This window comes from Cajanus cajan, chromosome 3, assembly GCF_000230855.2.
Source record: "Cajanus cajan strain Asha chromosome 3, NIPB_CcT2T_4, whole genome shotgun sequence".
Classification (NCBI taxonomy): domain Eukaryota; kingdom Viridiplantae; phylum Streptophyta; class Magnoliopsida; order Fabales; family Fabaceae; genus Cajanus; species Cajanus cajan.
The window spans coordinates 57,896,083-57,910,156 of NC_138519.1; the positions used below are offsets into that span (position 1 = coordinate 57,896,083).

The 14,074-nt window shown below is 32.9% G+C and overlaps 2 protein-coding genes across 3 annotated transcripts; one reads left to right on the forward strand and one right to left on the reverse strand.

Moving 5' to 3' along the window:
- Nucleotides 1-1,696: 1,696 nt before the first annotated feature.
- LOC109812474 (ubiquitin-conjugating enzyme E2 2) lies at nucleotides 1,697-7,104 on the forward strand. Its single transcript, XM_020376448.3, has 6 exons — nucleotides 1,697-1,934; nucleotides 2,650-2,783; nucleotides 2,911-2,936; nucleotides 3,464-3,553; nucleotides 4,334-4,422; nucleotides 6,809-7,104. The coding sequence occupies exons 2-6, from the start codon at nucleotides 2,659-2,661 to the stop codon at nucleotides 6,935-6,937; spliced, it is 459 nt and encodes a 152-aa protein (XP_020232037.1). The 5' UTR covers nucleotides 1,697-1,934; nucleotides 2,650-2,658; the 3' UTR covers nucleotides 6,938-7,104.
- Nucleotides 7,105-8,181: 1,077 nt separating this feature from the next.
- Nucleotides 8,182-12,080, reverse strand: LOC109812487 (putative LRR receptor-like serine/threonine-protein kinase At1g14390). Of its 2 annotated transcripts, none has more exons than XM_083070994.1 (7): nucleotides 10,289-12,080; nucleotides 10,033-10,166; nucleotides 9,678-9,921; nucleotides 9,404-9,597; nucleotides 9,263-9,303; nucleotides 9,070-9,181; nucleotides 8,182-8,591 (listed from the first exon to the last, which is right to left on the reverse strand). In XM_083070994.1, exons 1-7 carry the CDS (start codon nucleotides 11,535-11,537, stop codon nucleotides 8,358-8,360), a joined length of 2,208 nt encoding a protein of 735 aa, XP_082927120.1. In that variant the 5' UTR covers nucleotides 11,538-12,080; the 3' UTR covers nucleotides 8,182-8,357. The 2 variants fall into 2 exon arrangements, with proteins under 2 accessions (XP_082927120.1, XP_020232054.2); XM_020376465.3 differs by having other exon boundaries at nucleotides 10,283-12,071.
- Nucleotides 12,081-14,074: the final 1,994 nt, after the last annotated feature.

Here is a 14,074-nt window from a genome sequence, read left to right on the forward strand (position 1 = left end):
AAAAGGAACAAAAGAAACAAAATCAAAAGAATCAAAAACAAAAGAAAAAGGAAACCTTTGCTAGACTTGTGGAGTTTGGACCCAAAATTCTCATACATTGGCACTTGGAGTTATTCTTGGACCATTGGAAAATGCTTATTTACCTTATGAGACATTTAATCAAACACCTTAAGTACATTATTTTCTTTTAAGCCTACTTGTTGAATTCTATTCTAGTTCCATTCTAGGACTTACTCTTTTGTGTGCTTGCCTTTTGTTAATGTGCCTTAATTTTAGTTTTTGAGTCTTTCTTTCTACTCTGAAGTTTGTCTAAACAAATCCACTTGAGTTTAGCTTTTTTAATTGTGTCTTTTTAGTTTTTCTTCCTTGACCTCTTGTAAACCCTAAACACCACACACTTTTTTGGTGGATTGAGTGGAGGGGCTGCTCGATTTGAGTTCAAGGAACTTTGGAGGATCACACCAAATCAAAGAGTGAAAACACCATTGAAAGGCTAACCTTGGGTGTTCATTGTGAAGGGGTGGAGATTTGAAGACTTGAAGACTCAAAATTTTCTTTTTCAATTGATAAATATGGATTATCTTAAGTAATAGAGGTGATAAAAGGAGTATCAGCATGAGTCACAATCGTGACTCACGGATCACAACCGTGACTGGATCGATGAAATCCAAAGAAGGGTCGAAATTCAAACACGTCATGGTCATGACTTATCGATCATGCCCGTGACTCATTAGTCACAACTGTGACAGAACCTGACATGTGAAAATTTCAACCCTTTGTACCTTATAACTCATTCCATCACCAAAATTCATCAAAGTAGACCATCTAATCACTAGAAAAGTTATAAAGAACATGTTATAAGACAAAAAGAACAAATTATACATACCAATTACATGCTCATACTATCCTTTCACATAATAACCATTTAGGTTTCCTATGGAATCTCGTAGGCAATCCAAAAATGCAATTATAAATCAAAACACAAAATTAAAGGCATATATATATATAACAACAATTAGAAGATCAAAGAAAATAGAGAAGACAAAGTCACATTTTGGGAAAAATTCTCACACATAAAACATACAACAGAGATAGGATTTGAGTCAATCTCACTAACTAGTATACAATCTCATATTCAGAGCGAGACTTCTCACTTCCTCCTACCTAGATAAACACTAGACGATGGTCTTGCGATTTTGGGGTGGTTTCCTTTTCCTTTAAATTCTTCAAGCTTTGAAACATGTAAGTGTAAAAGAGAATATAAAAATAAATTGATCAAAAAATCTTCCTTTTTTTCCTAAAAAAAACCTCTCCCTTAACCCATCAATTAAAATAATCAATTATAGTTACCAAAAACCCTTTCCTCAATTAATTAATAAATAAATAATGAAATACTTAATTATAAAAACCTTATAATATATATATCTATATAAAATAATTATTAAAACCAACATAATTATTATAACAAAATATAATAATCAATAATAAAGCTAATACTTTTAATAAAAATAATAAGATGTTACATAAAAGATAATAATTAAAATGAATAGGTAAAATTTTTATTAAAAATCATAATAAAAATATATTAACATTACAATTTTACCATAAAAGAAAGTTTTTAAAATTTAAAAATTTTAACTACTCCGAAATTTAATAAGATATTGTGTGTCATATATATGTACAATGAAGTCTCATGGATTGTTGGGAGTTTCTAGCATGTTGCCATGAAAATCAGACATCATCTCATCGCATTTGGGATTGGGACTAAACTCACCATTCTCATCTCATAAAAATTCTCTCTTTACATTCGCTTTTAAAAATTCTCTCTTCACATTCGCTTTACTCTCTTCATAAAAATTCTCTTCTCCTCAATCCATTCAAAGCTTCAAACTTTTTCTCTCTTCTGCCTCCCTCGCATCCCTCTTCACTCGCAAGTCAGAACCCTTTCTTTCTCTTTCTTTCTTTCTTTCGATTTCGCTTAAAAATCATATTTTTCTTCTTTGTGAATGACTTTTCTTGAAATTGATACATACCCAGATTAGTAATTACTTCGGAATTTGTTCCTAAGAACCCCTTGTTTGGTGGGTAGCTTCCTAGTTGTTAATTCTTGTTTTGCATATTGTAGTGGGAATGGAGAAATCGGTCTGGGGTATCTGCTATGGGTACTAGGTTTGTGATTGTATGAAGGAAGTTTAATGGGTGTTTGTAAACTCTTGATTCTTCTGTTTTCTTGTTTTGGGCTCTTGTAAGGCTTGAATTAGCATCCCACTTTTATGTTTTAGACTGAGTGAAATGGAACCTTCCTTTTACCTCACTCATGCATGCCCTGAGGTCTGTTTTATGACATGGAATTAACTCTTGGTATTAGGTTGTTAAGTTATGATTGCTTATGGAAAATTCTGGAGTTTGCTCATAAACTATTAGTGGCTTGATAATTGTTAAGTTTTTAGAATGTAAATGTACCTCAATTGTCTTGTTTGCATCTGTGAACCTTCGATGTATTCTGTGATATGTTATCAAAGATTCTTTTTTCTTTTTTTATCATGTTCACTCACTCATTCGCTCACTTTCCCTTCCTGTCTCTCAATTCTTTTTTATCTGTGCACATGGGCATGTCAATGACTGATTACTATTGTTTGGAATGTACAGGTGGTGAAGATGTCGACTCCGGCGAGGAAGAGACTGATGAGGGATTTTAAAAGATTGCAACAAGATCCTCCTGCTGGCATCAGTGGGGCACCCCAAGACAATAATATCATGCTTTGGAATGCTGTTATCTTTGGGTGTGTAGGAGTTTACAAATTCTGAAATTTTTTTGCTAACTGCATAAGTTGTTTCTCTTTAATTTGTGGTTTGATGAGTTAATGTGTAATAGCAATCTGATTTTGCTTTTCTTGGTGCCTTTTCCAGACCAGATGACACTCCTTGGGATGGAGGTACAATTATATCTTTTACCTTATGTAACTCAGACTTTGCATTTCAATTCAATGTTTCCACATGTTAGAATAATTGTGTCTGAGTTTCTAATCAATCTTTAACTACTTTGTGATAGCATCTGTCCAGTTAAGCATTATTATAATTAACATTTGATGTGATGAAAGTTGAAGCGTTGAACTGCACATCCAGTTGTCTATTATGTATGTGTTTTGTTGCAAGATGTTATTTTAATCAAAGAAGTTTTGTCTTGATTTTAAAGTGTGTCTATTTTGTGTTCAAATATATTCTAGAAACTAGAAAGCAGAACTATCAAGGTGTCTACTGGAAGTGTCTAATAGTTATCATTCTTTTATATGATTCATACAAACATGAGTTCAACTTGTAGGTGTGTCACACAAGGGTTAGTATTTGATGTATTTATGTGCTTAAAGATAAAAGTTTAAATTGACCTGTGTCATGGTAATTTAATTGCGCTAGGTACAGAGTCTTTAATAAATTTCTGGATTCTTATATGACTTTTTTTCAGGTACGTTTAAGTTGACACTTCAGTTTGCAGAGGACTATCCTAATAAACCACCTACTGTGCGCTTTGTTTCTCGAATGTTTCATCCTAACAGTGAGTACAAATTTACCCTGCAATTCCATTTTGGAGTTAATGGCAATCATGAAATATTTCTACAATCAATACCTGAGGGTTATTGTTACTATTGAACTTAAAACAGAAGTGGAGACTCGTTTTAATATACAACATTCATTGGAAGTTATTGTTGAAACAGCTTCTGGGGAATAACTATTATTAATATTAAATTCTAATTCTAATTTTGGGGGATGTTACAATTTTGTCTTCCTTGAAGCTTTTTTTGAGATTTCTTTATTTAAAATATAAAAATGTGTTATTTTATACTTCAGTTCAGGTTTGGCACTTTGGTTCAGTAGTGTAGCCACTGTGCATACATTTTTTCCCCCTTAATATAGTTATTCTTTTTGGGGCATCTTGTAATGTTGTTCTAAATTTATAATTGGTTGAAAAGAAAACATTTATAGTTAGGATATTTAAATGCATGCTAAACTTTTGTTTGTCAAAAAAAATTAAAATTCATGTATAAATGATGAAGGCTGTTTTTGCATATATCTCTGTTTCTTGAAGAAGCTGGTATTCATATAGAAAATTATTTTAAGCAATCTGACCATTGATTGTACATAATTTTACATGTTCTTACGCATCAAATTTATGAAAATTTCAATAATTATAGGAATGTGATCAAGTGCTGAAATTTTCATGTTTTAAAAGCATTTTTTATGTTAATTTAAATTGGAGTACTAAATAATTTGATATCTTTTTATGTTTAATAACTTTTAATCTATTTCTATGTCCCTCTTTAATTGGCAATTTTAGTTTATGCGGATGGCAGTATATGCTTGGACATATTGCAAAATCAATGGAGCCCTATTTATGATGTTGCTGCTATTCTTACCTCAATCCAGGTAATTGTGATTCACTTAATATTTCAGAATTGCATCAAGGCCATACTTGCTAATAATGATTTGATTGTACTCTGTCTACAATTTATTTTAAATACAATTGATATCGATGTTTAGGGTAAAGAAGGGTTGTGTTATGCCCTTGATGGCCAACACAATACTAGGCTAGGCTAGGCTATTTTTGGAAGTAACACTATATGATTCAAGTATGATGTTAAATTAGCTAGAACTGCTACATTGGCTGTAGTGTTAAATGAGAAAGGGTTCTCACATTTTTCTAGCCGAGTGTGGGTAAAGAAGCTATAACACGAGTGCCTCTGATTAGGTTTGGTATTTCAAATATTAGTTCTTTGACATTAGGTTTGGCATTTGAAATATTAATACTTTAACGAGTATTTGGAGGTAGTGGACATCCTGATTCAATACAGAATAAACATAATGTTCATGTGTCTTTAAGAAACTAAATGTTTCCTTTTAGAAAAGCTAAGGGGCTAGAGGGAAAGTAACAGACTGGCTATTATTGTGGATAAGAATTGGAAAAAGAATTTGGTGGGTGTAAGATGGTTTGGGAACAAAATCTAATCTTTAAAATTAATGGGTTGCACATGAAACTATCAATGTCATTAATGAATAATGATTATGCACCATAGGTTAGATCAGAAGCACTTTTGTAAGAAAAGTTTTGGGAAGATTTAGATGGGCTGGTTCAAGGCTTATTCTCATAGGTGGGGATATCTGAACATGTTGAGCTTTAGAGATTAGCTTTGGATTCAAAGTTTTTTCACTTCAGTAGGAGAAATACATTGCAATTTAAACAAGAAACAATGAAAATCCTTTGGGAGGTAAAAATGGGAGATGTCGTACCATAAGGTTCTAAATTTAAGTATTTGGAATCAATTATGATAATTGATGGGAAAATGAATTATGCTAGAACACAAGAAACAAGTCAGTGATTAAAATGAAGAAAGGTGTTGTCAAGGGTTAATTGTGATTGTAAAGTATCTATTGAGTTCAAAGGGAAGTTTTATTGTACTGCTATATGACCAAATATACTCTGGTAGTGAATATTAGGATTTAAAGGTAGAATAAAAGGTAAATGGAAGTAGCAAAAATGAGTGTTAAGATGGATATGTATCCACACAATAGAAAACATGATACAAAATGATTGCATACAAGATATTGGTGTGTCATCTATTAAGAAAAAGATGAATGAAAATTGGTTAAGGTTAGACATATACAAATAAGGCCACTAGAGGCACCAACAAGGAGAGCATATGGCATGGTTTTAAGCCATGTGAAATGGGGCAAAGAGAGACTAAGAAGGACATTAGAGGGAATTATTAAAAAGAATCTCCATGACGCCCCCATTTAACAACAATGACAATCATTCTTCTTAAGTTAGCTTTTGGGTTAAGTCAAGCCCAATCTTCATGTTAGGGCACCTACAAAAGAAACCATACCTTTCTTTCTGTTAGTACCACATTCTCCCAGAAGGTGTCATCGTGCCCAATTCCCTATAATTAATTTTGGTTTTCCAGTCTATCCATTTGAATTCAGTCTATGCTTTGAGTCTGGGAAACAAAAACTTGAATATGAATTTCACAAGTTACTACTAGTTATGTATACGTCCCTCTTCCATTTCCTACATATGCTAGGATTGCAACGTTCAATTGTTGTTTTCATGTGTTTAATGCCTCCAATATCATTCTTATTCCACAAATCTGCCAGTCCCTTAAAAATCACAATGAAAATCATCCGCTATACCTACTGATGTTTTTATCTGTGATCTCTACTTTGGTCAGCATTGCTATTGTTAATGTCAGCCATTTCAATTTTCAATTTTAAAGAGTAATGGCAAGTGACATAAGGTTTATATTGCGATGGTTTGCATTGTAGTATCAAACTCTCATAGGTTAGGGGCATCCACAAGCCTTACTGAGGGCATTCAAGTGGTGTATGTACCTACGTATAACCTGCCAATTAAACTGAACTAACAAGAATCAAACCTAAGCTTACTTTATTGGTTCTGTATGATCCTACAAACTGATCCAACCCACATTCGACCCCATTTACTCTTCAGTGCTAAATAATTCACATTACTCCAAAAAGAACAAAACAGCCCATAAATTTGTGTAATACATATCTTAATAAGAGATGCTAGTAATACAGTCTTTTTAACACTCGATTTCTCCTATCAGTTGAAATTCGTATAAGTCTGGATTCAATTCCAAATTAGTAGGACTTGCACGAAGTTCAACCAATGAGAATGTGTTAGATGGAGTGTGTTGTTTGCACTCTTCCTCAATAGAATATAATGTTAGTTGACTTGCACATTGCACATGTTATGGATTCTTAGTATTTTTTCATTAAATTGGGTTTCTTGTTGCAGTCACTGCTGTGTGATCCAAACCCAAATTCTCCAGCAAATTCTGAAGCTGCTCGAATGTTCAGTGAAAACAAGCGTGAATACAACAGAAGAGTACGTGGGATTGTTGAGCAGAGTTGGACTGCTGATTAATCATCATATACATAAGATAAGACAGGGCCTCTGTGGCAACCAAAAGGTTGTCAAAAGGATATGATTGAATAATCACGACTTCAAACAGAACCATTATGATCTTCTAGTCCTAGACGATGTGTTTGCTCAAACTTTATATGAATTAATGTTACTCCATATTTTCTCCATGTTTTGGTTCATTCGTGTCTTTGGTGACAACTTTATTATGATTATAAAATTGGATGGCGTAGCTAATGGCGATTTTCGTTAGCAATGAACAAAATGGTCCTCGCCCTTGGAAAGGTAGAAGGGACTCAAGTGTACATGCAGCTAATGATGCCAACTCGATTGATTAGAGTGAAATATTGTTCGAGGACCATTATTTTATGAGGGTGAATTTCTATCATTATTAGTTTAGTATATTTAATTTTTTTTTAAAAATAGTTAATAAAATATAAAAGGCAAAAATATTTAACTAATGTAGAAAACAAATATAATACGAACAAAATACATGGTACAAATGACCATTATTTAAATTCATTAATAATATCAAAATTATTTTTCAATCCAATTATGTGTTAGACATAACTAATATGTGTAGAAGGATATAAAAGAGAATTATAAGATAGTGTAGTTTGTTATTTTGAAGCCATAAGATAGTGGAGATAAAAGAGTGGAAAGAAAGTTAGAAATGTTAGAGATTAACTAAATAGCTTGCTTTTGGGTGTATTAAGTTTTTCTTCCCATATTTTTTCTTACAAAATAATTTTACTTTAAATTTTTTTATCCTAGTGTTTCTATGATGATGATAATGGTAATAGTGGTAGTAGAAGAAACAATATTGAAGTCCATAGTGAATGTAATGTTGATGATAATGGTAATGGTGCTAATATCAGCGTTGATGCTAAAATTCATTGTTAAACTTTACATTAAAGTTGTGATTCTTAATTGCTTATATAGTAGTGCTAAAGCTTTTCTTAGTGATGTCTTAAAGTTTTGTTTTTTGTTTTTTGTTTTTTGCTTTTTTTTATTTATCAATTTAACTGTTATGCTTACGAGAAATTTCGATTAAAAACTAAAAAGAAGAGATTAATTCAAAGGTGAAATGAACTATAGTTTATAGAGCTTTGGCTGTGATACACCATGTTTATGCAAGGATCTGCTTCGATCAGACTTCTACAAACGATGTTAATTCCTTGATTTGTATGGCTTATTCGAACAATTTCACTGTTTATTGGAATCATTAGCATCTAAAGGAGCAAGAATTGATACGAAGCTAGTTCAAATTTGATAGGAACTTTAATAACTAATAATATGGAAAAATGCAGGCCAAATTGTGTTTTAGGGCCTTATAGAAGAGATTACATTACATATGTACATCAACATTTATTCATTATAACAATGAACTTAATGTAAGCAAACATTTTTATTGACAAGTGGTTTACAATTTTGTGCTGAGGTTTCCACTGCTGGTCCACGACTCTTGAACTTGCATTGAGTACTGTAAATTCCAAAGAACATCTTCTATTGAAGGGCGCTGGCTAGAAACCTTGGAGAGACAGTTGATGGTAATCTGAACTGCAGTCTTCATTGATTCATATGCATAAGTTCCCCTCAGTGAAGGATCAATTGCGCTTCTAAGTACTGATGTTGTTTCTGATGAACCTCTCTCCAACTGAGCATGATATAGAGAGAATTAAGATAAAGAAAAATATACTTTCTTGAAATTGTAAAATGACCAATAATTTAAGACAAAATATTTCAAAAGTGGTGAATAAAATGAGGCAGAGGGAGTATTTGACCAGGAAAAATGTTTGGTTTAATTGCATTTTTTGTTACCCGTCTTTCATATTTTAGAGAATTTTACTACCTAATTTTCAAAATTGTACACATTTTATTACTTTGTTAATTGTTTGTCTTTTGAACATTGATGTGACACATTGACTATTCATATGAATTGTTGATGTAATATATACAATGAGAAAGGAACATAATGTGATATGTTAATAGTCAATGTGTCATGTTAACCGTCAATGTATTACGTTATCGGTTAATATGTCACCTTAGTGGTCAACTACCGGAATAATAAATTATGCAAAATTTTAAAAGTTGAGTGAAAATAATTAAGCCCAAAAAAAGGTTTTAACAGATACCTCGTCCTTCAGCTCCTCTATTTCACTCGAGGATTCAATTTGTTTGCCAGTGATAACTTCAAGTAGAATAACACCCAGCTGATAAATGTCTTCCTTCTCTGCATTATTTGTGCTGCATGTGTTTGACAACAATTTATACTTCGGATACAACAGTGGAATAGAAGGGAAAATAAAATAGTAAGAAGAGAAATACCTGCCAATATGGTTGGTGGCAGTTTGTTCATTAAGTGCACTCTGAAATTGATCAAGGCAGATAGCAATGCAGGTTAGAGGTGTGGATGCAATTGTGCAAATGCTGATGAGAGAATGATCAAATTATGTAGTCTGTACAAACCTTGGATGACAATGGAATGTTGTATCTACTGACTTTTGCATTGAGACTATCATCCAACAGAATGTTCTCCATCTTTAAATTGTTGCCAAATATGCCAGGAGCAACTCCTGTGTGTAAAAACTGGACTCCTCTTGCAATGCCTATACTGATTGCCATTCTTTGTGGCCATTTCAACATTTCCCTCTTTCTCCCATCTGTTGAATGAAAACTCATGTTATATTTTTTGGGGCATTCACATTTTTGCTTTAGCATTTCATTTTAACTGATTGTTTACCTGCAAGTTGATCCCTCAATGACACATTTGAGATGTGCTCAAATACAATGAAGACTGTGCTTGTAGTTTGGGGATGATCCTGTTCAGTAGTGATACAGTGTCCTAGAACACTCACCATATGCCTGTGCCTCAAGTTGGGTAATACCTCTATGTGCTGCATGATGCTGTGGGGCAAACCTTTCTGCTTTATTTTTACACATTTAACCAGGACCACTGAACCATCTCTGAGCCAACCTTTATATAACTGGAGAAGTATGATAGTATTAGTAAATGCCATTACAACTTGGCCTTGTGGGTTCCATCTCATTATGAAGCACAAGTTATGAATCCATAAACATTATATAAAATCTTTTACCTGTCCCTGTGATCCCTCTTCTATTAAATTTGATGGGTCAAAGTTGTTAGTTGCATCTTCAATTTCCTCTGATGTGAAATTACGATATGGTGGCAGTCCAAGTGTAGCTTGCTTCATTGCCTGAGGAATATGTCCTACTCCCACAGAAGAAACCAGATTAATGCATCACTTAAATGAACGTGAAAATATGTATGATCTATCATATAGAATAAATTAATAATAATATAAAAGAACATAATAGTGGCCTTACTTGTACCATTGTTTGGTCTAGGAGATGCACGGGCAGAATATTTACTAGCCACAAATTTGTCCATTTTATGATCTAATCTTTCTGCTTTGGACTTCCTAAAGATGAACACAATGAGTACAACCAGAAGTCCTCCAATTACTACAATTCCTCCGATTATTCCAAGTACTAGGCCTACTTTTGTACCCGAATCCGATTCCTTCTTAAGCTTTTTACCTGGAGGCTTAACAGCTAAAGCTCCCTCTTTCTTGCAATAAGAATATGGATGTTGTTGATCATTTAGCTTTTTGGTGGACAAACAGTTCCCAGAATATAGTACTGTGGCCTTTGAAGACATTGAACCAAAGCATGAAGGCAATTTTCCTACTAGAAGATTGTGTGAGATATCCACAAACTTTAGAGAAGAACCACACGCTGTATTCACTAAGAGGTTACCACTTAGATGGTTTGCAGCCAAGTTTAGGTACTGAAGGGAAGGCTTAGAGATCAGAGAGGATGGGATGTTTCCAAAAAATTCATTGGAAGAGACATCAAATACCTCAAGTTTGTCAAAGTGAACTAATTGTGGAGGAATATGAGATCTTATGGAATTATTTCTCAAGATAATAGTGACAAGATTCTTTCCCACTGAAGGGAATTGAGGACCCAGTTTGTTACCTCCCAAGTTGAGCTCTTCAAGAGAAGCTAGCCTTTGGAGATCAGGAACAGTTCCATTAAAGAGATTATCAACCAAAACTAGACTCCTTAGATTTCTCATAGAGGTTATGGATTGTGGAATTTCCCCATAAATGAAATTTGAGCTAATGTTTAGCACTTCCAAAGACCAAAACCTGTTGATCTTGGCTGGTAAAGGACCCCACAAACCCAAGGACACCAAGGACAACACCTTCAAATTTGAAAGTTTTGTCATGGCTTTGAAGAGAGAGTCAATGGAGAATCTTCCTGATAGAGTTTGAAGGGAAGTCCAAGAAGCTGCTTTGTGGGTGTGTGAAGATGGGGAGGACTTGTTTCCAATGATTGTTAGTTCTGTCACATGACCATTTGTGCAAACTATCTTGAGGGAAGGTGAAGGAGGGAGGAAACACAAGTTGGTCCATCTATTCCACCCTTGAAGAACTTGAGGATATTCAAGAAGCTTCTGAACTTGGAAAAGAATTCTATTCTCACTTGTTGTTATCTGTGCAACTGAGGAAGGAGTAAGCAGAACAAGAATGATTGCAGGAAACAAGTAACTGAAATAAACCCACAAGTTCTTCATATTATCAGGCTAAAATATTTGTACTAATGTAGAGATTGGTTAGTCTCACATAGACATAGCATACTCTACTATAAAGTTCAGAGTTGAAGCAAATGAATTGACAAATAACAGTGAAATTGCTCAAAAGATGGTATGAGTTTCACTGAGTACTATACAAAACAGACTTCTGGGTTTGGCTTTGCTTTTTTAATTATTTTTTCCTTTACAGTTGTGCAGAATCTAATAATTTGCAAAGAAAAGCTTTTAAGTAGAAAAGTTATTTGTCATAGCATGATGATTGCAAGAAAAGATTTTTGAAGGGGATTATGAGAATAAAGAATTTCAGTACTAAGGTGGAGCAGGTGGTAGGACAATGGGGGAGAGGAGCCAAGTTTGTAAAATGGATCTGAGATCTGAAAAGAAAGATTTCAAAATTCTGAGTGAAGCCACCACGAAAGTACTACTTTAGTATAGTAAAGGAACTTTGTTAGAGATGTCACATGGAAGAGTGCAAAGACATTAAAACGGAAATTCTGATTTGAGTGTATTGAAGACTTGTTACTAAATAGCCACTTGGTTTGCTAGCTTCTGCTACATTGCCCGAGAAATCCTAGCTGTCAAAGTCAACACGTTGCTGAAATCAAAGTTGCAAAGTGCATGAACTTTGATGATGACCATTTTATGATGGACCTGCGTGTATGATAACACAACATTTCCTAAAGAAATATCCATGCAACCACGCGCCATGGCACGTGATTTCTGTGAAGGGTAGGCTTTTATATCCAAATTTAATTAAGAGAAATCCTAAAAATTAACTTTTTTTTATTTTATTATAAACATGTTATCGGTATAAAAAAAATTAGTTTCATTAATAACTAATCTTCATTAAAAAAAAAAAACTTAACTTATTACTTTTATTATAGTTTTCCCTTCTGATTACATTTTTTTTATTCACAAAATTCAAATTTGAAACCTTGTTTAAGTGAATTAAATCTAGGAGAACAAGAAATTCTTTTCAACATGCTATTTTGAACACGTTATCTTTTATAGATTGAAATTTATTAGAAATGACTCACATTTTAATTAATGAATCTTTTATGATTTTTATATTCAAAAGAATGTACATTTTTATTTATGAATATAATTCACACAATGTTTCAAAACTAATAATGAATGACTGATCTGCTCACAGAACATGACATTTAGTAGCTAAATATGATTCTAACACAGACAAAAATCGAGCTTAAAAATATTAAGTCAATTTCATATTTCAAAATAGACTTTACATCCGCAAAAAATGATGTTAATTCCTCTTAAATTAAAATGCATTATTATCCCATAATCATTTTAAAATTCACATTTAAGATAATTTCTAATAGTAGTATAAATTTTACATTAGTAATGCATCATAATTAAGCTCTTTTTATCCACAATAATTTAGCTTTCATTGTCTACAATAATGCCGTAACTGCCCTATGGTTGGGATGAAGTGAGCTAGGATTTTGGAGTTTTGTGCTGGTGGGGCTGTGTCGGTGAGGTGTTCCCTCTAAAGTGAAGGCAAACCGAAGATTAAAAGACCGAGGTTGGCACACACATTCTAGGTAAAATGTGTCACACTGACACATATTTTAATGTGCTATGAATTATTTCCACCTAATCCACTTCTTGTTTATGATCCTTGCATTAAGGAATAGGCGTTTGCTACATATTTTTAAGTGCTGGACAACCTGTCATGAAGATCAAAATCAAAAGAGGACAAGATCTGAAGAAGCGTTTTAGCATCGGTTTCCCTTTGGGTACATTGCTGGAACTGGAACTAATCCTTGAATTTAGAAAACTAAAATATATAGTAGCATTTGGTTGTCGTTTCTCACAATTTGATCACTATAATAGTTTTGGTAAAATCAAAGTCTAATCACTTGTTTTGTACTTTTGTTTGAGTATGATGATGGAGAAGTCAATTTTGGAAACTCCTAATGAAGAGAAGAATTTTGACTTTGAAGTATTGGACTGATATTTTATTGAAACCGAGAATGAAGAGTTTGAAAAGAAAGATTTTGCTGAATAGATAATGCATGTGTTCAGATTTTGCTGAATCTTGTTATGTAGTTTTATGAAGTTTGATCTTTTTACCCCAAATAAAGCATTGAAAAAGTGATGGCAGTGTTCAGGTTGTACTTAATCTTATTGAGAAAATAGATAAATGTGTTAAATGAGGCTTAAATTTGACAGGGACTTTTGATATAGTATTTAAAGTCTCACTGATTAAAAAAAATAGAGAGGGATTAATTAAAAGTCTTTTAAGGTGAACAAAAGTGCACAGTAAAAAGTAAATATATATTTATTGTTGATGTAAATTTAGTTGAAATTATAAATTATACAGTAATATACTTTAATTCGAATTATTATATAGGAATTATTGGAGTCGGCTAGTAGCAGCATGAGTGATGACAAAAAATTCAAGACCTTTTAAATGATGAAAAAAAATTAAAAAGGCTTAGGTTAAAATGGACTAGATCCATAATAATGTAGAAATATTTATTTATTTATTTATTTAT

Coding starts and splice junctions, on each gene's coding strand:
- LOC109812474 (XM_020376448.3), top strand. CDS start 2,659: ATGTCGACTCCGGCGAGGAAGAGACTGATGAGGGATTTTAAAAGATTG. Junction 2,937..3,463: donor TGACACTCCTTGGGATGGAG/GTACAATTATAT, acceptor ACTTTTTTTCAG/GTACGTTTAAGTTGACACTT. Junction 3,554..4,333: donor TCGAATGTTTCATCCTAACA/GTGAGTACAAAT, acceptor TGGCAATTTTAG/TTTATGCGGATGGCAGTATA.
- LOC109812487 (XM_020376465.3), bottom strand. CDS start 11,537: ATGAAGAACTTGTGGGTTTATTTCAGTTACTTGTTTCCTGCAATCATT. Junction 9,304..9,403: donor ACATTCCATTGTCATCCAAG/GTTTGTACAGAC, acceptor GATCAATTTCAG/AGTGCACTTAATGAACAAAC. Junction 8,592..9,069: donor TAGAGGAGCTGAAGGACGAG/GTATCTGTTAAA, acceptor TATCATGCTCAG/TTGGAGAGAGGTTCATCAGA.